The sequence below is a fragment of the Oncorhynchus nerka genome, linkage group LG11, assembly GCF_034236695.1.
Source record: "Oncorhynchus nerka isolate Pitt River linkage group LG11, Oner_Uvic_2.0, whole genome shotgun sequence".
Taxonomy (NCBI): Eukaryota; Metazoa; Chordata; class Actinopteri; order Salmoniformes; family Salmonidae; genus Oncorhynchus; species Oncorhynchus nerka.
In genome coordinates, this window is record NC_088406.1 from 36,712,095 (window position 1) to 36,733,012 (window position 20,918).

The 20,918-nt window shown below is 44.4% G+C and overlaps 1 protein-coding gene and 1 long non-coding RNA gene across 4 annotated transcripts in view; one reads left to right on the forward strand and one right to left on the reverse strand.

Annotated features, from left to right (window-relative positions):
- The window catches only part of LOC115136799 (max-binding protein MNT-like), a 29,354-nt gene extending 9,726 nt beyond the window's left edge, over positions 1-19,628 (reverse strand). The window contains exons 1-4 of one of the 3 annotated variants that reach the window (XM_029672604.2): positions 19,276-19,628; positions 12,499-13,165; positions 11,997-12,038; positions 11,325-11,436 (exon numbers count right to left, since the gene is read on the reverse strand). In XM_029672604.2, the coding sequence (XP_029528464.1) occupies positions 11,325-11,436; positions 11,997-12,038; positions 12,499-13,165; positions 19,276-19,348 (894 nt within the window). In that variant the 5' untranslated portion in view covers positions 19,349-19,628. Of the gene's footprint in view, positions 1-11,324; positions 11,437-11,996; positions 12,039-12,498; positions 13,166-18,535; positions 18,909-19,275 lie in introns of those variants that run through there. The other 2 variants (XM_029672603.2, XM_029672605.2) reach the window with 2 other exon arrangements.
- LOC115136802 (uncharacterized) lies at positions 1,378-8,605 on the forward strand. The gene is made up of 4 exons (XR_003864699.2): positions 1,378-1,531; positions 1,620-1,739; positions 1,953-2,040; positions 8,183-8,605. It is a non-coding gene; the product is annotated as an uncharacterized LOC115136802 (long non-coding RNA).
- Positions 19,629-20,918: the final 1,290 nt, after the last annotated feature.

The window sequence follows — 20,918 nt, forward strand, 5'->3', positions numbered from 1 at the left end:
AGGCCAAAAAGTTAAATCAGACAAGAGCATCTTGTCTCTCGTGGTTAGAGTCCTTTAGGTGCCTTTTGGAAAACTCCAAGCAGGTTGTCATGTGCCTTTTACGTCTGACCTGATTGGTGGAGTGCTGCAGAGATAGTTGTCCTTCTAGAAGGTTCTCCCATCTCCACATAGGAATTCTGGAGCTCTGTCAGAGAGACCATCAGGTTCTTGTTCACAAACCTTACCAAGGCCCTTCTCCCCCGATTGCTCAGTTTGACAGGGGGGCTCTAGGAAGAGTCTTGGTTAACTTCTTCCATTTAAGAATAATGGAGGCCAGTGTGTTCTTGGGGACCTTCAATGCTGCAGAATTTTTTGGGTACCCTTCAACAGGACAATGACCCAACAAACCTCCAGGCTGTGTAAGGGCTATTTGACCAAGAAAGATCATATGACCTGGCCTCCAAAATCAACCAAACTCAAACCAATTGAGATGGTTTGGGATGAGTTGGGCCACAGACTGAAGGAAAAGCAGCCAACAAGTCCTCAGCATGTGGAAGGCTTACTTGGGCCAAGAAACACGAGCAAAGGACATTAGACCGGTGGAAATCTGTCCTTTGGTATGAGGAGTCCAAATTTGAGATTTTTGGTTCCAAAAAAATGTCTTTGAGACACAGAGTAGGTGAATGGATGATCTCTGCATGTGTGTTTCCCACCGTGAAGCATGGAAGAGGTGGTATGATGGTGTGTGGTTGCTTTGCTGGTGACTGTTGGAAACGCATTCCAGGTGAAGCTGATTGAGACAATGCCAAGTGTATGCAACGCTATCATCAAGACAGAGGGTGGCAACTTTGAAAAATCTAAAATATATTGTTATTTGTTTGTTTAACCCATTTTTGGTCACTACATGATTCCATATGTGTTATTTCATAGTTGTAGAACAATGTAGGAAATAGACAAAACAAAGAAAAACCCTGGAATGAGTAGGTGTCCAAACTTTTGACTGGTACTGTGTGTGAGAGAGAAGGGGTCTGAATACTTTCCGAAAGCACTAAGTCCCTACCATCCTTAGAAACACTGAAAAGGAGCTCTGCAGCTACGACAAGGCAGTCCACACTACGACGAAGGAAGAGGGGGAGAAAGGGAGATGAGGTTACAATTAGCTTTTGTTTCATTCGCACGTGACAAACATGACTCCCTCCCTTCCCCCCGCCTTTCCTTCGAGGAGTAGTGGGGCCTCGTTTAGATCTGTTTTTGTGAAAGAAAGTAGAGCAGGTTTCACTGTGCCGTGTGTGTGTGTGTGTGTGTGTATAAACACAGCTCAGGCGGCATGACATGCAATGCGGGTGCTGAGCACATGGCCCCGCAGAGAGAGGAGACCGAGGGGGAGGGAGAGTAGCGGGGGAGGAGGGAGCAGCCAGGCTGTACTCACTGAATCACTTTTGCAGCACAGTGGAGACAGATTGCGCTAGGCTAGCCTAAGCCAGATAGCGTGAGCAGCAGGCAGCCAACCACATTGCAAACAACAAACTACTCCTTCAGTGCACGGTGCTTGGTAATTAGCCTGGGGGACAACGGTCTTTTCACTAGCGTTTATTGTGATCATCAGTAACCGTAAACCTGTGTGTTGGTCTTCTCTCTAGATCCCAAGTTGGAATAGAAAACTTCAAGTGGCTCTAGGCAAAAACAACAAAGGAGTCGCTTTTTAGTGGAAAATACCTACTTTCGGGTGTGTGTGCGTGCATCTGTGTTCAAACTGGGTGGTAAGTGGCCTAATTTGAGAGTTCTTGCCATGTAATGAGTTATACAGTCGTAGTGTTCCAGACCTTGCTACAGTGTTGTCAGTCACTATGAGGAAGAGTTGCTGAGGACGAAAGGACACTATCAAAATCCTTATCAATCTTTGCTAGAATGAGAGCACCATGAACAATACAAACATTACAGACAGCAACTGTGCCCTCTTCTCACCTCCTCAGCGGTTGGCAGGGGATGGAGTGGTAATTACCGGCTGTGTGGAACTGAACTGGAAACACACTTCTCTATAACATCCGTTATATGCAACCTGTGAGTCAAAATGTACTTTATACAGACAGAGCTGGAGGAAATGACACAACATGTACGATTGCTGTGACAGCTTGGGTAAAGGAACAGTACCTATTCGTAAAACTGAAAAGAGCAGAACAATTCTGTTGCTCTTGAAAATTGATGGCTCAGACCTGACCAAGATGTGGTTTTAACACTGCAATAACAATGCTTCAAACAGAAGATACTGAATGCTCAATCCCAAATGGCCCTCTATTCCCTATATAGTGCACGAATAGAATATGCCATTTAGAAGACGCTTTTATCCAAAGTGACTTAGTCATGTGTGCATACATTTTCGTATGGGTGACCCCAGGGGGAAATCGAACCCGCGACCCTTGGCGTTGCAAGCACCTTGCTACCAACTGAGCCACACAGGACTACTTTTGACCAGGTCCCATAGTAGCTCTGGTCAAAAGTAGTGTACTATATAGGGAATAAGGTGTCATTTGGGACGCACACCTAAGTCTGCCTTGAGTACCTGCCTACATTACCTCAACAAGTAGCCTCATTGGAGTCTAAATCAACACCAACAAAGAATTTCCAAAGTGCCCCGAGTTCATTCCCAGGCTCCTCCAGGTCCTAGTAAATAGCATTAATGTTCAGCCAGGGTTAATTCCCCTCTGTGTTAAACCACTTACAGAAGGAATAGGAGCTGACCAAGGAACAAACAAACCTCAATGAGGACAGACCAGTGGAAGTAATAGTTCACTATTCCAGCTTGGGTCAAAGCTCACACCCTCACGGGGGGGGGCTGAGCCAAAAACACAATCCCCAAAACACACTGTCTGACCGTCCCAATAATATGTGATGGGATCTGGTGCCGCTTTAAAAGGACGTGTCTTTCAGAATCAGAAATGACCAACTAGGTGACCCACTTCAGTATTATAGAGACTTCTTTTGATGACGTAAATCCTTACAAATAAAACACGAACACTTCAAATCCTGTGATTTCCTCTAAATAGAACAGTCATTTCTCCTTTAGACTGAATGAATTAGAAAAATGTCAACTGAAATCGTTGAGTCAAAGACTTGGATTGTAACTAGGTTAAAATCTTTGCCTGTGACAAACTCAAAACATGTGCTACTCTTAAAAACATATTTGCTAAATCAATGACTTTGTATTACATTTATAATATATGATTTGTAGCAGACATGAGCAGCTTCCCCACCACATGGAAAAGCACATTTGCCCTCCAACACACAGTTCTTCTGCATCCCAAACAGGTTCCGTCAGAGTCGTTCTGCCGCCAGTGAAATCTAATAGGCTGGTTAAAACGAGCCTGGTGTTTACGCGTGTCCCCTCTCTCCCTTTTCACCCTCCCTCTTTCCCTTCAGTTAGTGGCTAAGCCTCCCTCCCAGGCAGTTCCAGGAGAGGAGCTAGCTAGCTCTAGCACTGAGCTGTAGCTGTGGGCGGGGCGAAGAGGAGGGCCCATCACGGGGTGACATCATATAGCTCTGGCTAGCCATGTGCTCTCTGCTCATGTGGCCCTGTGAGCAGAGTGAGGCAGGATGGAGGGAGGGATGAAAGAAGAGGGAGGAGCCCCAGTGCTGAGCACGTTAGCGTTTAAGAGTCCCAGCCATGGCGCAGCAGAGAGTACAAAGCCGCTCTCTCTCCCTCACACACGACAGCAGCAATTAGGTCAGATAGAGAAACACATCCCACGTTAGACAGTCGTAAAATCTAAAAATATAGCGTAACACATAGGACAACAAACTACTGTAGGATAAAGTATTGAGAAAAACATCAAACCAAGAAGCATACGGAAGTAATGCTTGCAAGCAGCAGAATCTTTGAAACATTACACACCAGTGTTGGTTTAGATACCACAAGAATCCCACTAACACGTGATGCAGGCAGGCAGCGTTATATTCAAGTTCCTCGTTCGGTTTGGTCTCGCTAGCTTACTCACTCTCAGTCACTTCTATGAAAGGAGGAAGAAATTAAACAGAAGTGTGACTTGACTTCTCAGCAGAGTGGCTGTTGGCGAGAAGTAGCCTCACAGTGACACTAACCTCAGTGCAAAACAAGAGACATGCTCTGATAAGACACCCGGCCTGAAGACAAGAGTCTGTATTCATAAAGTGTATCCTAGTAGGAGTGCTGATCTAGGATCAAGTCCCTTCTGACTAAAATAAGTCATTCATTATGATCCAAAAGGCTAAACTGATCCTAGATCAGAACTCCTACCCAGGAGGCCATGTTGTTCAACAAAAGGTGACAGACACACAGGGCTGCCAGAATCACTGCCCAAAGATGAATCAAATGAAAAGTAATCCTTTGCCCAAATCCTCTTATTCAACCTCTCTGGTCTGGTCCTCATTGGTCACATTAGCAGACTATACTGCCGCTATGCTGCCCCTAGCCTAAATAACAAAAAAGGTTGAAGAGAGGGGATCAGGAAGGAGCATGCGGGGAGAGAGGCGCCTGCAGTCTGGAATCGTGTCTGTCCTGCACCGTACTGTCCATGTCTGAACGACAGCGATCACACGCTGCACTTTTAAACACCCATCCATCTCCTTTTCTTCTCACCCCTCCCTCGCTCTCCCCCAACCCACCACTATTGGAGCTCAACCAATAACAATTAGGGAAGAAAACTGCGTGACTCAGCACGACTTCTACAACTCAACTGTTACCAAGAAGAGAGGCCCGCAATAGGCTAGTGTGTGTACTCAGCTCGTCTATCAGGAAACCCTGGTCTCAGTCTGACATCCATAGATATGAGTACTGAGAAGGAGCCACTTACAGTAAACTGATGAATAAAAGGGAAGACCAGAGAATGTGGGTGTGTTGTAGCACTGGAAACATGAAGCAACTACACACATTTTGGCCTGTGTCACATACTTATAACTTCAAAAGTAATTCAAGTAATTCAAACATTTTAACCAGTATTTCGGTCCAGCAAACATGCAATATTTAAGCTGGAAATAAACTCAATCTCCCCCATCCAAAAAAACTAATTCTGACTTCCCTCTTCACTAAATAAGCTCAAGCTAAATTCCTACGGCTAAAAATGGAGACTGCCCTGCAGTGCAAATACATCACGAGTGGAAAATGTCTGTAGTTGTTTGTTTCCCGGCCGGTACATGTGCTTTAAATACACCCTAAATCCAGCTTGGCTGTCGAGAAGGGGTGGGGGTGCTGGGTCAGTCTGCTAGTCGAGCACGACACACTAGAGAGGGAGGCAGGGGGAGGAGGGAGATTGGGTGACATGAGATCTGTGGACACACACTGCCCTAGTTTCCCGCGCTCCTAACCCTGCCTCCCAGGGAGTAAAACCCCACCGCTGTCACACACAGGATCAGATTCTCACCAGCAGAGGATAGGGGTGTGTGTGTGTGTGTGTGTGTGTGTACAGTACCAGTCAAAAGTTGACACACCTACTCATATTGTTTTTCTTTATTTTTACTATATTCTAAAATTGTAGAATAATAGTGAAGACATCAAAAGTATGAAAAATCACATATGGAATCATGTAGTAACCAAAAAAAAGTTAAATCCAAATAAACTCAACAAAAAAAAGAAAAACGTCCTGTCAACTGCATTTCATTTTCAGCAAACTTAACATGTGTAAATATTTGTATGAACATAAGATTCAACAATGGAAACAAACTGAACAAGTTCCACAGACAAGTTCCGCCCTGTGCAACTGGGTCCTGGACTTCGAGGGTAGGAAACAACATCTCCACCCCACTGGTGGAGAAGGGTGCCTTCTCAGCCCTCTCCTGTACTCCCTGTTCACCCATGACCGCGTTGGCCATGCACACCTCAAACTCAATTATCAAGTTAGCAGACGATGCTACAGTAGTAGGCTTGATTACCAACAACGACGAGAAGGCCTCCAGGGAGGAGGTGAGGGCCCTCGTAGTGTGGTGTCAGGAAAATAACCTCACACTCAACATCAACAAAACAAAAGAGATGATAGTGGACTTCAGGAAACAGCAAAGGGAGCACCCCCCCATCCACATCGACTGGACAGTAGTGGAGAAGGTGGAAAGTTAAGTTTCTCGGCGTACACATCACGGACAAACTGAAATGGTCCTCCACACCGACAGCGTGGTGAAGGCGGCGCAACAGCGCCTCAACAACCTCAGGAAGCTAAAGAAATTTGGCTTAACACTTAAAACCCTCAAACTTGAGAACATATGAAAGCTGGTGGTTCTACAGATGCACAATTGAGAGCATCCTGTCGGGCTGTATCACCGCCTGGTATCGCAACAGTTCCACCCACAACCATAAGGCTCTCCAGAGGGTAGTGAGGTCTGCACAAAGCATCACCGGGGGCAAACTACTTGCCCTCCAGGACACCAACACCACCCGATGTCACAGGAAGGCCAAAAAGATAAATCAAGGACAACAACCACCCGAGGCACTGCATGTTCACCCCGCTATCATCCAGAAGGCGAGGTCAGTACAGGTGCATCCAAGATGGGACCGAGAGACTGAAAAACAGCTTCTATCTCGCGGCCATCAGACTGGTAAACAGCCATCACTAACATTGAGTGGCTGCTGCCAACAGACTCAAATCTCTAGTCACTTTAAACAATGACACTTTATATAATATTTACATACCCATCTCATATGTATATACTGTACTCTATGCCACCTACTGCATCTTGCCTACGCCGCACAGCCATCGCTCATCCATATATACATATTCATTCCTTTACACTTGTGTGTATAAGGTAGTTGTGGAATTGTTAGATATTACTGCACAGTCAGAACTAGAAGCACAAGCATTTCGCATCTGCTAACCGCGTGTATGTGACCATACACACGGGGGGGTAAAAATCAAAAGTAACAGTCAGTATCTGGTGTGGCCACCAGCTGCATTAATTACTGCAGTGCATCTCCTCCTCATGGACTGCTGCACATTTGCCAGTTCTTGCTGTGAGATGTTACCCCACTCTTCCAACAAGGCAACTGCAAGTTCCCAGACATTTCTGGGGAGAATGGCCCTAGTCCTCACCCTCCGATCCAACAGGTCCCAGACGTGCTCAATGTGATTGAGATCCGGGCTCTTTGCTGGCCATGGCAGAACACTGACATTCCTGTCTTGCAGGAAATCACGCACAAAATGAGCAGTATGGCTGGTGGCATTGTCATGCTGGAGGGTCATGTCAGGATGAACCTGCAGGAAGGATACCACATGAGGGAGGAGGATGTCTTCCCTGTAATGCACAGCGTTGAGATAGCTTGTTGTCATTGCAGGCACAGTCCGATGATGCTGTGACACACCGCCCCAGACCATAACGGATCCTCCACCTCGATCCCGCTCCAGAGTACAGGCCTCGGTGTAACGCTTGTTCCTTCGACGATAAAACGCGTATCCGACCATCACCCCTGGTGAGACAAAAACGTGACTCGTCAGAGAAGAGCACTTTTTGCCAGTCCTGTCTGGTCCAGCGACAGTGGGTTTGTGCCCATAGGCGATGTTGTTGCTGGTGATGTCTGGTGAGGACCTGCCTTACAACAGGCCTACAAGCCCTCAGTCCTGATGGAGGGATTGTGCGTTCCTGGTGTAACTCGGGCAGCTGTTGTTGCCATCCTGTACCGGTCCCGCAGGTGTGATGTTCGGCTGTACCGATCCTGTGCAGGTGTTGTTACACGTGGTCTGCCACTGTGAGGATGATCAGCTGTTCATCCTGTCTCCCTGTGGTGCTGTCTTAGGCGTCTCACAGTACGGACATTGCAATTTAATGCCCTGGCCACATCTGCAGTCCTCATGCCTCCTTGCAGCATGCCTAAGGCACATTCATGCAAATGAATGAGCAGGGACCCTGGGCATCTTTCTTTTGGTGTTTTTCAGAGTCAGTAAAAGGCCTCTTTAGTGTCCTAAGTTTTCATAACTGTGACCTTCATTGTCTACCATCTGTAAGCTGTTAGTGTCTTAACGACCGTTCCACAGGTGCATGTGTTTAAACCCTTTACAATGAAGATCTGTAAAGTTATTTGGATTTTTACGAATTATCTTTGAAAGACAGGGTCCTGAAAAAAAAGGACATTTCTTTTTTTGCTGTGTTAATATTTTATATTTGAGATTCTTCAATGTAGACACCCTTTACCTTGATGAAAGCTTTGCACACTCTTGGCATTCTCTCAACCAGCTCTGTTTTTTAACAGGACAATGACACATTACACCTCCAGGCTGTGTAAGGGCTATTTGACCAAGAAGGAGAGTGATGGAGTGCTGCATCAGATGACCTGGACTCCATCATCACCAGACCTCAACCCAATTGAGATGCTTTGGGATGAGTTGGACCACAGAGTGAAGGAAAAGCAGCCAACAAGTGCTCAGCATGTGGGAAATCCTTCAAGACTGTTGGAAAAGCCTTCCAGGTGAAGCTGGTTGAGAGAATGCCAAGAATGTGCAAAGCTGTCATCAAGGCAAAGGCTGGCTGCTTTGAAGAATATAAAATATATTTTGATTTGTATAACACTTTTTTGGTGCCTGCATGATTCCATGTGTTATTTCATAGTTTTGATGTCTTCACTATTATTCTACAATGTGGAAACTATTACAAATAAAGAAAACGCTTGAATGAGTAGGTGTGTCCAAACTTCTGACTGGTACTGCATATATTTTGAACAAGCACACACACGAACATAGCAACAGGAACTCCATCACATCATTCCCAAGTTAAATTAGGTTTGTTCAAGACCTTTGTACACCAGTCCCCTGCTCGCACATAGCTTTCGATATGCTACCTGCCTGTATCACACATCATTGAACCACTTACAGTCATTCCTTTTCAACCACAAAAGTCTATTAAAAAGGTTTTAAACACGTAAAAATAATCTAAATAAAAAGTGTATATAAAAAATGAGCTTTAATACTTTTTCAAAAGGGGTTTTAATAAACTCTTGGTACATTTTGGAGACTCTGGTCTGCCTAAACCCCAGGCAGCAGTGCATATCCAAACAGTTTAGCCTTCTGCTTAGAGACTAGAAACTCCCTTTCCTCCCCAGTCCTCACCTGGACTAACCTGACCAGACCTAATGACATTGCCAAGAACACCAAGGACCTAAGGATATACAAAGCAGCTCCAATCGCCTACTGGCACTAAAACAAATAAGAATTGTTATCATCTTAGTTCATCTGAAATTAATTGCCGTTTATACCAATTTTGTCCCAGACAGTTTTCCCACACAAGCCGCCACCTGTAGGAGTGGTGGATCAGGCATACAGTAGTTCCCACACAAGCCGCCACCTGTAGGAGTGGTGGATCAGGCATACAGTAGTTCCCACACAAGCCGCCACCTGTAGGAGTGGTGGATCAGGCATACAGTAGTTCCCACACAAGCCGCCACCTGTAGGAGTGGTGGATCAGGCATACAGTAGTTCCCACACAAGCCGCCACCTGTAGGAGTGGTGGATCAGGCATACAGTAGTTCCCACACAAGCCGCCACCTGTAGGAGTGGTGGATCAGGCATACAGTAGTTCCCACACAAGCCGCCACCTGTAGGAGTGGTGGATCAGGCATACAGTAGTTCCCACACAAGCCGCCACCTGTAGGAGTGGTGGATCAGGCATACAGTAGTTCCCACACAAGCCGCCACCTGTAGGAGTGGTGGATCAGGCATACAGTAGTTCCCACACAAGCCTCCACCTGTAGGAGTGGTGGATCAGGCATACAGTAGTTCCCACACAAGCCTCCACCTGTAGGAGTGGTGGATCAGGCATACAGTAGTTCCCACACAAGCCTCCACCTGTAGGAGTGGTGGATCAGGCATACAGTAGTTCCCACACAAGCCTCCACCTGTAGGAGTGGTGGATCAGGCATATAGTAGTTCCCACACAATCAGCATGAGACAAAGGGTTAGGCAATCTTCACTTTACAATGAAGAAGCAACAGAAACATTCAATGCTCAGATGGTTCCTAGCAACACCACCAGACAGTGGGGGGGGTAGTTTGTGTAAAAAGTTTGTACCTGAAAAATGACATAAAAGTAGGTTACAAATATCACTAGGAATTCTGCTAAAAATGAGTTTAATTTAGTAAATCTGTTCAAGTATTCACACACATAAAAAAAAGGCACATTACATGACCAACAGTATGTGGACACCGGCTTGTCGAATATCTCATTCCAAAATCAAGGACATTAAATATATCTTTATCAAGGTTAAGTTAATAATTATGCTTTGGATGATGTATTACACCACCCAGACACATCAAATATGCAGTCGTCCTTTTGAACTGAGCTGCAGGACAGGAAGGAAACTGCTCAGGGATGTCACCATGAGGACATTGGTGATTTTAAAACAGCTAGAGTTCAATGGCTGTGATGGGAGAACACAGAGGATGGATCAACAACATTGTAGTGACTCCAAAATAATGACCTAAATGACAGCGTGAAAAGAACAAAAACATACAGAATAACGTGTAGAAAAGGCACTGAAGTAATACTGTAAAAAAACATGACCTAAATGCAAAGCCAACAACCGATCAATGAGCAACTGCCTCATGGTATGTGTATGCTTGGCATAAGCAAAGACTGGGGAGTTTTACAGGATGAAAAGTAACAGAATGGAGCTAAGCACTGGAGGAAAACCTGCTTTACACCAGACACTGGGAGAGAAATTAACTTTTCAGCAGGACAATAACTTACAACATAAGCCAAATCGACACTGGATTTGCTTATCAAGAAGACAGTGAATGTTCCTGAGTAGCCAAGCTACAGTTGCTTCCAGATGCAGTTTGAAACTCAGTAGTGAGTGTTGCAACCGAGGACAGGCGATTTTTACACGTAAATGAGACAACGGTCACGTTCTGTGAGCTTGTGTAATCTACCACTTCGGGGCTGAGCCGTTGTTGCTCCTAGGCGTTTCCACTTCACAATAACAGCACTTACAGTTGACCGGGGCAGCTCTAGTAGGGCAGAAATTTGACAAATTGACTTGTTGGAAAGGTGGCATCCTATGACAGTGCCACGTTGAAAGTCACTGAGCTCTTCAGTTCAGCCATTCTACTGCCAATGTTTGTCTATGGAGATTGCATGGCTGTGTGCTCTATTTTATACACCTGTCAAGAATGGGTTTGGCTGAAATAGTCGAAACCTCTAATCATTGCACTCTACTTTCTTCAAACAAAGCCTACGAGATACGACACAAAAATGACAGGGAAACAAGTAACATTAGAAAACTGGAAAATCCACACATTCAAATGGTGAAAACGCAGAGTGAAAATCCACACTTAATTCAACAGCGAACTCAATTCCATCGTAGTCCTTTGCTCAACCATGCAGTTATTTTAGCTTGCTTACCTGTATATATCGGAGGGCGCTCCTCAGGACACTGAGGTTAGAGGTCTTCTTCTCATCTGCATTGGGGATGTTTTTCTTCAGGGTATCAAAGCACTCCTTCAGGTGAGCCCGTCTGCGTAAGGGATGGAGGGATGAAAGAAGGGTAGAGAGAGAAGTCTTAGTGAGAGGGAGGATGAGGTCTGATTTCACACATTCAGCTTCTTTAAAGAAATAAATGTTGCAAACCAATTTCCCATTTAGGGCTAATAAATAATTACTACTAACATGAGACATATTGAACAGGGTTCTGTTTTCGTGGTAAAACGTCTGTGTTAAAGGATACAGGCAGGGGTAAGGCAACTACTCCTCTGCTTGGTCCTGTTTTTGGCCATTATAACCCTACTACTACAGTACAGGGAAGTACAATCAGAATATTGAAAGCCATTAAAAAGTCCAAGATATGACCAATTATTGTCTGACAAATGCCATATCTATAGATTAGACATTAGTGAATAAATGGGAGTATAATTGTTTTCTTAGAACAGGACAGAGAAGTAAGCAAGCAAGTCGGTTGAAAAAAGACGTGGGCAATAATAGTGTACACCTAATCTCACCATAACCTTAAACTGCCCTGTGCAAAGAGCTCAATCCACTGTTTAATAAAAGGTGACCATGGGAGAGAGATGCACCCACCTGTTTTTCTCAAGCTTGTTATGTACTTCTCTTGTCCCTGCCCTGTAAAAGCACAGATCGGAGCACATTATAAGATTGGGTGTCCAGAATGGGCAAGACGACGAGACTCACCGAACAAGAATCAAATCAACCAACAAATATAAAAGTACTCCATCATCTCTGTTACTTTAACAATATACTGTATAATATGCACAGGCAGCTAATTGGATCTGATTACCGCTCAATTGACCAATCAGGACACTCATTATAGAGTACATAATCCAAGAGTTATTTCGTCCAAAAATCCTTCAGTGTAGTGACTTTTCATGGTTTGTGATTTCTGATACCGTTTTTACCTTACCACTCAACATGTGACTTACAATCACATCTACACACACTCTTTGCTACAAAATAGCCCCCCCACCAAAAAAAAAAGGAAAACTAAAAATGCAAAAGGAGAAAAAAAAAATTCTGACCAAAGTGCAAACCATCTCTCCTATAAATAACAAAATTGGCCACTTACCCTCCAGGCCTCTTCTTCCCGTCCAGGTCAGGGGGGCTGCCTCGGCCCCCAAAAGGGCTGGTCTGGGCCCCACGGGGTGTCTGGGGGGGCCCTGGCTGGGGAAGTAAGGCATGCAGCTGGGGGGCTGAGATGATGGAGCCAAGGTAGGGCTGCACCAGCTGGGGCGACTGCTGCTGCAGCAGTTTATGGTTGCCAGATTGGGGGGAAACCATCTGCGGAAGGTGATGGTGGTGGCGATTCTGCTTGTGGTTGCCAGATTGGGTCAAAGGCAAGTGGTGGGAGTGGTCTGTCGTCACCTGAGGAGAGAGAGCCAAAAGTGCACCCTGTCCCTGGTGGTCGTGCCCTGGGGAGTGAGGGTCCCTCCTGGGGGAGGCCAGGTAGGGTGCTGCCCCGGCCTGGGGGGACAGGGTGGTGGAGGAGGGGGTTGAGACAGTGGGGGGCAGACCTGTGTGGTTGGAGGTCATCATAGGGATGACAGTAATGGGCATGGAGGGGGGTGGCAGTGGGGGCGGGACAGGGGCGGGGCGGCGCTCCGAATGGGGGCAGGGCTCTTCTGCTCGGGTCACATGGTTCATCTGGATGGGGGAGTAGGAAGTGACATCATTGCGCCTGTGGGTGTGGTCAGACAGCTGTTGGAGGCGAAGCTTCTCCCTCAGCTCATTCTCCTCTGTGGGGAGAGAAAGAAGGCATGGTTACAGGCTAGAGCACGTTAGCAACCGTAAGAGCCAAGAATGTTACCAGCATTTCATTCAATTTATCAATAAATATTTTGATTGTACTCGTCAACAAAGGAACATCTGAAAAGTGCAAAAACATTTCTCCATACGCCACCTTGACCGCCTAAAAAGGAAACTCCTCCATAGCTCTGGGACTGCAGTTAGGTTAGCTCTGGTAACGTAGACTTCACCACCCACTGGGTTGACAGCAATGATCTCTAACCTCTGCCATGACCAGAGAACATCGTTTTCAAATAGGTCAAGCAGCATAGGTTAGGTACCAGCAGAAATATGTCTGACAACATTTCCAGCGTCATTTGACTAATGTCCATCTAGTGAGTTTGACAGCCAAGTTCACTCACAATGAATACTACAATCAATAAACAAAAACAGGGGAGGAAAACTAGGGTAGCTGGAAGGAAGCAGTCTGCCATCCATTCACCTAGCTAGCACACTATGTTTACAGCTTATGTTGCATGTTCTGAATTGAAATATGATGCCAGACACCTCAATAGGGCTTTTACAATGCTGACATACATTCATACCAGACCTGCAGCCAGACCTAATCCTGCCTCCTGGACCTCTGCCAGCTTATAAGAGCCGTATAATGCAGCCGCAATGCCTTGCCAGCCAGAACCTTGAGACTAGTTAGAAGAATTGACATATTAAAGCAGCTCGTCTTTGAGGGAATCCTGTGGGCCCTGGTCAAATGTAGTGCACTATATAGTGAATAGGTGCCATTTCCGAGGCAGCCAAAGTCCTATATTTATACAAAGTTGCTCTTGTTGGCACTGGCTGGCTACAAGGCAAAACTCAAATTCTGTTTATTCTTTTTATGAGTGGATTTACACACTTACAGGTCTGCAGTATGACAGGAGGACTGACAGTGTATGTGTGGTAAAAGCTGGGCTGAGCTCAGTGCGAGACATTTTTTTTGAAGAGGAAGTGGGGTATATTCCGAGGTCAGTGTGTTCAAGTAAAAGCAGGTTTTATGCCTCTTGCCCCATCCAGGTCATACAAGCATGTAAAAAGGGATATGTTCTATTGGGACATTGCAAGCTTCCGTAATTCCCCAAACTAATCTTCTTACTGGGGACCCATATGCAACGACTGTAATATGTGTAGGCCTAAATACTGTAATGAAGTATTTGTAACTTTGAGCTGAAGCAGAATAGTTTTTTCTGAGAAACTTCCATGTGTGATATCTCCACATCTACTGAAAGCCGAGAGAGAGGAGAGAGGAGAGAGAGAGAGAGCTGCAGGACGCGTTTGGAAACACATCAGAAAATGTATTGTGGCAGCAAATCAATTAGACAAAGCTTTTATTCAGCCCTCTAACCCAATGTTGGGACTGAAAACTGAACAAACACATTGTGTTGATGTTAGTGCAGTACTGAGATTGAAGACGTTGAACAATTGAAGCGTAAAACGCTCCGTGAACTTATTTAGGAAGCAACTTGTTTGTTGGAACGTTTCAGTACTGATGCTCTTAACATTAGGTCCACGTGCGGTCCTTGAGAATGAGCTCCAATTGCGTTTTCCTAGCTCCTTCAACACATTCTCGTCTTAGAGTGGGGGAGAAAAAAGACGACAACCTGGACAAGCCAGAGAGACAAAGGAAGAGGGGGGGGGTTGAATCCCTGAGTTCTAGCAACGACCTTACCTCTCTTCATCCAATCGGATTGGAGAATCACCAACAGCATGCGTTTCAATGTGTAGATACTATGGGGGCGGGGGAAGGGGTTGTCCAGTTGCTATGGTAACGGTGGTGTTAGAACGCGTCAGACACAAGAGAGCTTTACAGCCACCCTTTACATCGATAAGAGGTTGAGCAGATCCGAGCTAAACATGGCCATTACAGCACGGTTAGCTACACAATGTTCCCTTTCCTTAGACCACCATATCCAATTCAGTGGGAGACTTGATTCAATTGGGTTGTTCAGAGAAACTTCTCAGAAGCGTGGGATAAATTGAGGACATACAACAGTGTGTGGATTGGGCCCAAGCTGTGGTAATTTACCTGATTACAGGGAGGGTGAAGCTGCATGTAGTCGAAGATATTGACAAAAGCGAAAAGTCTCAAAGAATAAATAACAGTGTGTGTGTCTGTCATAATAATGCTATCTGGCTGTGCATCTTCCAAAAGAGGCCAAGGCACACACAGAACAGGATTTTGCAGTTAACACAGACATTGGTCATATTTTGCTCAGAGCCAGGCAATAGGAACAAGAAACAGCTCTACTCTCCCCAGCACAGCAGAGGCCAGATCGTCACGGTGACATTGAAAGCCTCCTCGGTCTTAGATATGAAGAGTTGATGATGTTCTACATACTGCCTACTTAGATTAAACAGAGCGGCTCAAACTGAAACTACATTTTGGTTGGCCTTTTATAACACTAGTAAATTGTTGATCAGAAGAGGTCTTTGTATGTTTGTTCCTTATCTAGAAAGAAACAATTTGCCTTTATACTGACCTGAACTAGATCTACTTTAGTAAGTTAGTAAAAATGTAAATGTCCAAGACCCGGGGTTGTATTCATTAGTGCACACTGTAGCACTGTCATCAGTGTAAACACCGTCATCAAGTGTTTAACCTCTACCTCAGGCCTATCTGGTACACTCAATAGTGACAAAGTGTAGTCAGAGTTCAAAGTTCAGCAGCCCTGAGAAGATTCAGTCCATTAAGTGCTCTTCTCCCACATTCAAGAACAACCCATAAAAACCCAGGAGGCCTGGATTGGTTAGGCCAAACCCCAGAAGGACTGGATTGGTTAGGCCAAACCCCCGAAGGACTGGATTGGTTAGGCCTTGCTCAGTCACAGTCCCAGGGTAGGATTCAAAGGTCAAACACAGTATTAGTTAACAACAGAGCCAGGAATAAGTCCTCCTCTACATGCATCTGAGAAGGATGGTCCTTTAAAAACCCATGACATACTTAAACCATTGTTTAAGTGCAGAGTGTTGTGAGCTTGTCATTTGTTGAACAGGCAGTGGAGGTGTCAAAACTCCTAAATCAAATTGTATCGGTCGCATATTTTCCAGATGTTATCACGAGTGTAGTGAAATGTTTATGTTCCTAGCTCCAACAGTGCAGTGATACCTAACAATACACACATATCAGAACGAGAAATGTCAGAGTCCGAGAATTTAAATATACACTGAACAAAAATATTTTTAAAAACGCAACACGTAAAGTGTTGCTCCTGAATGTTTCACGAACTAAAATAAAAAAAGAGCCCAGGAAGTTTCCAAAACTCACAAAAATATTCTCTCAAATTGTATGCACAAATTGGTTTACATCCCTGTTAGTGAGCATTTCTCCATTGCCAAGATAATCCATCCACCTGACAGGTGTGGCATATCAAGAAGCATGGTCATTACACAATTGCACCCTGTGCAGGGGACAATAAAAATGTGCAGTTGTGTCACACAACACAATGGTCACAGAAGTCTCAAGTTGATGGAGTGTGCAATTGGCATGCTGACTGCAGGAATGTCCACCAGAGCTGTTGCCAGAGAATTGAATGTCAATTTCTCCACTAACTTCATTTGAGAGAATCTGGCTGTACGTCCAACTGGTCTCAAGCGCAGACTACGTGAAACCACACCAGCCCAGGACCTCCACATCTGTCTGAGACCAGCCACTCTGCCCGCTGATGAAACTGTGGGTTTGCACAATCGAAGAATTTCTGCTCAAACTGTCAGAAAACGTATCAGGGAAGCTCATCTGCGTGCTTGTCATCCTCACCAGGGTCTTGACCTGACTGCAGTTCAGAGACGAAACCAACTTCATTGAAGGTGAGCATTTTCCCACTGGCACTCTGGAGAAGTGTGCTTTTACAGATGAATCCCAGTTTCAACTGTACTTTGCAGATGGCAGACCGCGTGTATGACATTGTGTAGGCGAGCAGTGAGCCAATCCCAATGTTGTGAACAGAGTGCGCCATGGTGGTGGTGGGGTTATGCATTAGCTACAATGTCCCAGTTCTTCCATGACCTGCATACTCAGACATGTCACCCATTGAGCATGTTTAGGTTGCTCTGGATCGACGTGTGTTCCAGTAATATCCAGTAACTTCGCACAACCATTGAAGAGGAGTGGGACAACATTACACAATCAACATCCTGATCAACTCTATGTGAAGGAGATGTGTCGTGCTGCATGAGGCAAATTGTGGTCACACCAGATACTGACTGGTTTTCTGATCCACGCCCCTCTCTGGGGTAACTGTATTCCCAATCATTTGAAATCCATAGATAAGGTCCTAATGAATTGATTTCAATTGACTGATTTCCTTAAATGAACTGTAACTCAGTAAAATCTTTGAAATTGTTGCATGCGGCGTTAATATTTCTGGTCAGTATATATGATGGTGTGTATAGATATTAATAGAAATGGTGTGTACAACAGTAGTTATATAGGATGAGCCTAGACTTGGTTACAGTATGAAGTGGGTAAAACACTATGGAAACATTAAAGTCACCAGCTTTTAATGACTATTGACTATGTACACAGGTCATAACTCCTGTCCTCTCTCTGCAAATGAATGACTGGTGAATACACAGCTGTGGATAAGGTAGAGGAAGGGGTTGTCGTTTCTGATGTGAAAGCATTGATGTGAAAGCATTGACCTAAGGTGTGAGAGAATGACGCCCACTCCATGGTTTCCGGTCAGATCGGAGGCATAGTTGAGGATAGCCTCGTTCTTGTGCTATTTATAAAGATACTTTTGTGAATCCAGGTGAGAGTCAAGTCTGGTATAACGTTACTGCATTAGTGTGTCAATTAAAACACTATTTTCATTGGTAAATTGGTTGACTCGAGACTACTTACCACGTGTTCTTATCTAATAACATACACCCTTACAAAGTACAGGAAAAACTTGATTAATGTTTGCACTGCTTGCTTGACTTACTACTAAAGATCTATTGAAATGTTGTCTGGTTGTGTTTAGCTCTATGGCCTTGATAGGTTGGGGATAAAAACGTGTAGTTCCGCTTATATAACCAAAGCACATAGCAGAGGAGTTAGTACAGTAGAAGGGGAGAAACACTGCCCTACTTTCTTCCACACTGATCTAGCAGCAGCATTAGAGAGAAGAGAACAGGGAGGGAACGAGGGGGCCTCTGAGTGTAGGAGTGCCAAGCATGCACGTGGTGAAAGGGGCGGTCCCCGTTGCAGATGGGGCGTGGTCAACTTGGACACGTCACCAGCAACAAGCAAAAAAACATTCAGCGATTAGCCGAAGGTTTCTTTACTAGGCATGTTCTTATCTAGCCTACATTTCAGTTGAAAAAGTGTCATGTACGAAATCACATACCTGTAATGGTGTATTCATACAGCAATTTTAGGAATTCAAAAGATTGAGCGCCACAGGAGCCGAGAGGGAAACCTGAATCTGTCATATGATCCCCTGATATGTCAGGTCAGATGATGTAAAACGTCTTCAGCACTCGCGTCGCCACCGCCCTTTACTGAGATGAGTTTTTTTTTAAATGTAAAATAATGAAGAAGGTTACTATACGACTTTAAAAGTCGTCGCTAGATGTTAAACTTACATGGTTTGGCCGAAAGCTCATAGTTGGAAACAGTGCTGCAAATAAACACGATCGTTTCAAGATTTGATAGAAGGCGCGTCGATCGACGAGTTTGTAATGCAGTAGAATTCACATGGCTACATTGTGTCCTGTCACACATCCAAATGATATATTTGTGGCCAACTTCTTAGCACAATGATCCAATCTGAAATAGGCTACTATTTGAAATCACACCTCCAATTGCTCAAGACATTTGAGACAAGGACGTCTGATTAGTCACGACCCCCAACGCAAACAAAAGGCAATACAAATCAACTGTGCACTTAATCTTACATTATGAACCAAATGATTAATTATGAATAAAAAAAATGACTGAGGTTAAATGCATGCAGATTATCTTTTCCCAGGAGAATAATCTTATAGATTTGACACATCTAAATAACGAATTAGTTTGATCCTTTCAAATCGTAACGTTGAAAGCATCTAAAAAAAAAAAAGATAATTGATTGTAACCTTTACATACCACGTGCCTTCTGTTGTTGCTGGGCTTGCAATTCCAAAAACTTGGCTGCTTCTAAAAGCGTCTCGATGCTCATTTCTTCTACGTATTGGAAACTAAATGTTACAAGCAAAAATTGAGCGAATGTTACAGGCTATGCACTTTATTTTTCAGTGTAAGGATCCAGTACTTCAGTCAGCAAAATTGAAGAAAAAGGTAATCGGATACCCCTCGTAGAAACTCTTCCACATACGTAGAGGAGTTGCAACAAGATGGCGCTGAGTATAGTAGGTAACAAATCAGGGCCAAAAGCATACAATATAAGACCGCCCACACATGTATTCCCTCCCATACACTAAAATAACAAATAAAACACGACATGGAGTATTGAAATGACTTGACATACTGGCATTGAATGTCATTATGCTACAACACAAACTACACGTTTTCTCATCACAAACTACACGTTTTCTCATGGATTCCTAATCCACGATTTGTCTGTGTCCGTTCACGACAACACGTTTATATATCATTGCCTAATAGCTAATCACCAGCCGAGAACAACAAAGTATTGAGCTTGCAAACTAGCAGAGTAGCCATCATTCTCATATTATGATCCGGTCTCTGGGTCAGTGGCCTGAGCAACCAGCCATCATTGACCGAGGTAGTTTGTGTGTATGCATTGATATGTAGGCTACGTGTGCCATTATTTTTTTTAATGTAGTTCTGTCATTCAGCTGTTCTAGTCTAATGATGTTCTGTATTATGTAATGTTTCCTGTTTTGTGTTGGACCCCAGGAAGAGTAGCTGCTGCTTTTGCAACAGCTAATGGGGATCCTAATAAAATACAAAATATTTGCCACCATACATGTATTAGTCATCACAAATGTCTGTTTAAAGTAATGTAAAGTGAAACATGTCATTTATTGACCGTGTTGCAAACATTTGCTGTAGTTGCCATCATAAAGGTACAAGTAGTCAGACAAAGGACATGATGGAATGGTTCATTAATAAACAAGGTGGTACTGGGCAGGGTGGCTTGAAACAAGAGCAATTCAAACGTTTGCTATATAAAGAGATGGTACGCTTTTCTCTCCACATGGCGCAAGGTCGTGGACACTCGGCCAACTGGCTGGCTGTTGGGTGAGTAGTCATTTTCCTCAGTTTAACTCTGAGCAGTAACTGCTCTGTTACTTTGTGGACAGCATACCTCTTGCACTTAGGTAATTAAACAATCATGTATCTTTATGCTTGTTTGTGGGTTTTACTGGATTGACAGCTATTTTCAACTGTTTTCCAAAACCAAGGATACCATAAATCCAAACCAATCATTTAAGTGGCACCTCTTGTGAATGGAAGCAACCATGATGTATCAAAAATCACTGACCTCCCATGATTCTCACACACAGGAACTGATCAAGTCAAAGTCCTGCTGTGTATGCAGTGGTGACCTCTCATTCAGGGCAGGTCACCTGTTTTGAGCCCCACATGTGTAGAGCAAAAAATAAAATGATATGTATGTAACCGATGTGAAATCGAGCCCAGGCGAGGAGAGAGACAGAGGCTATACTGTTACACATACACACCACATTTTGGGGGGCGCGCCTGTTTTGCATGTTATTTTGGCATTAATACATGTCACATCAGTTTGCAAACAATGTAAAAAT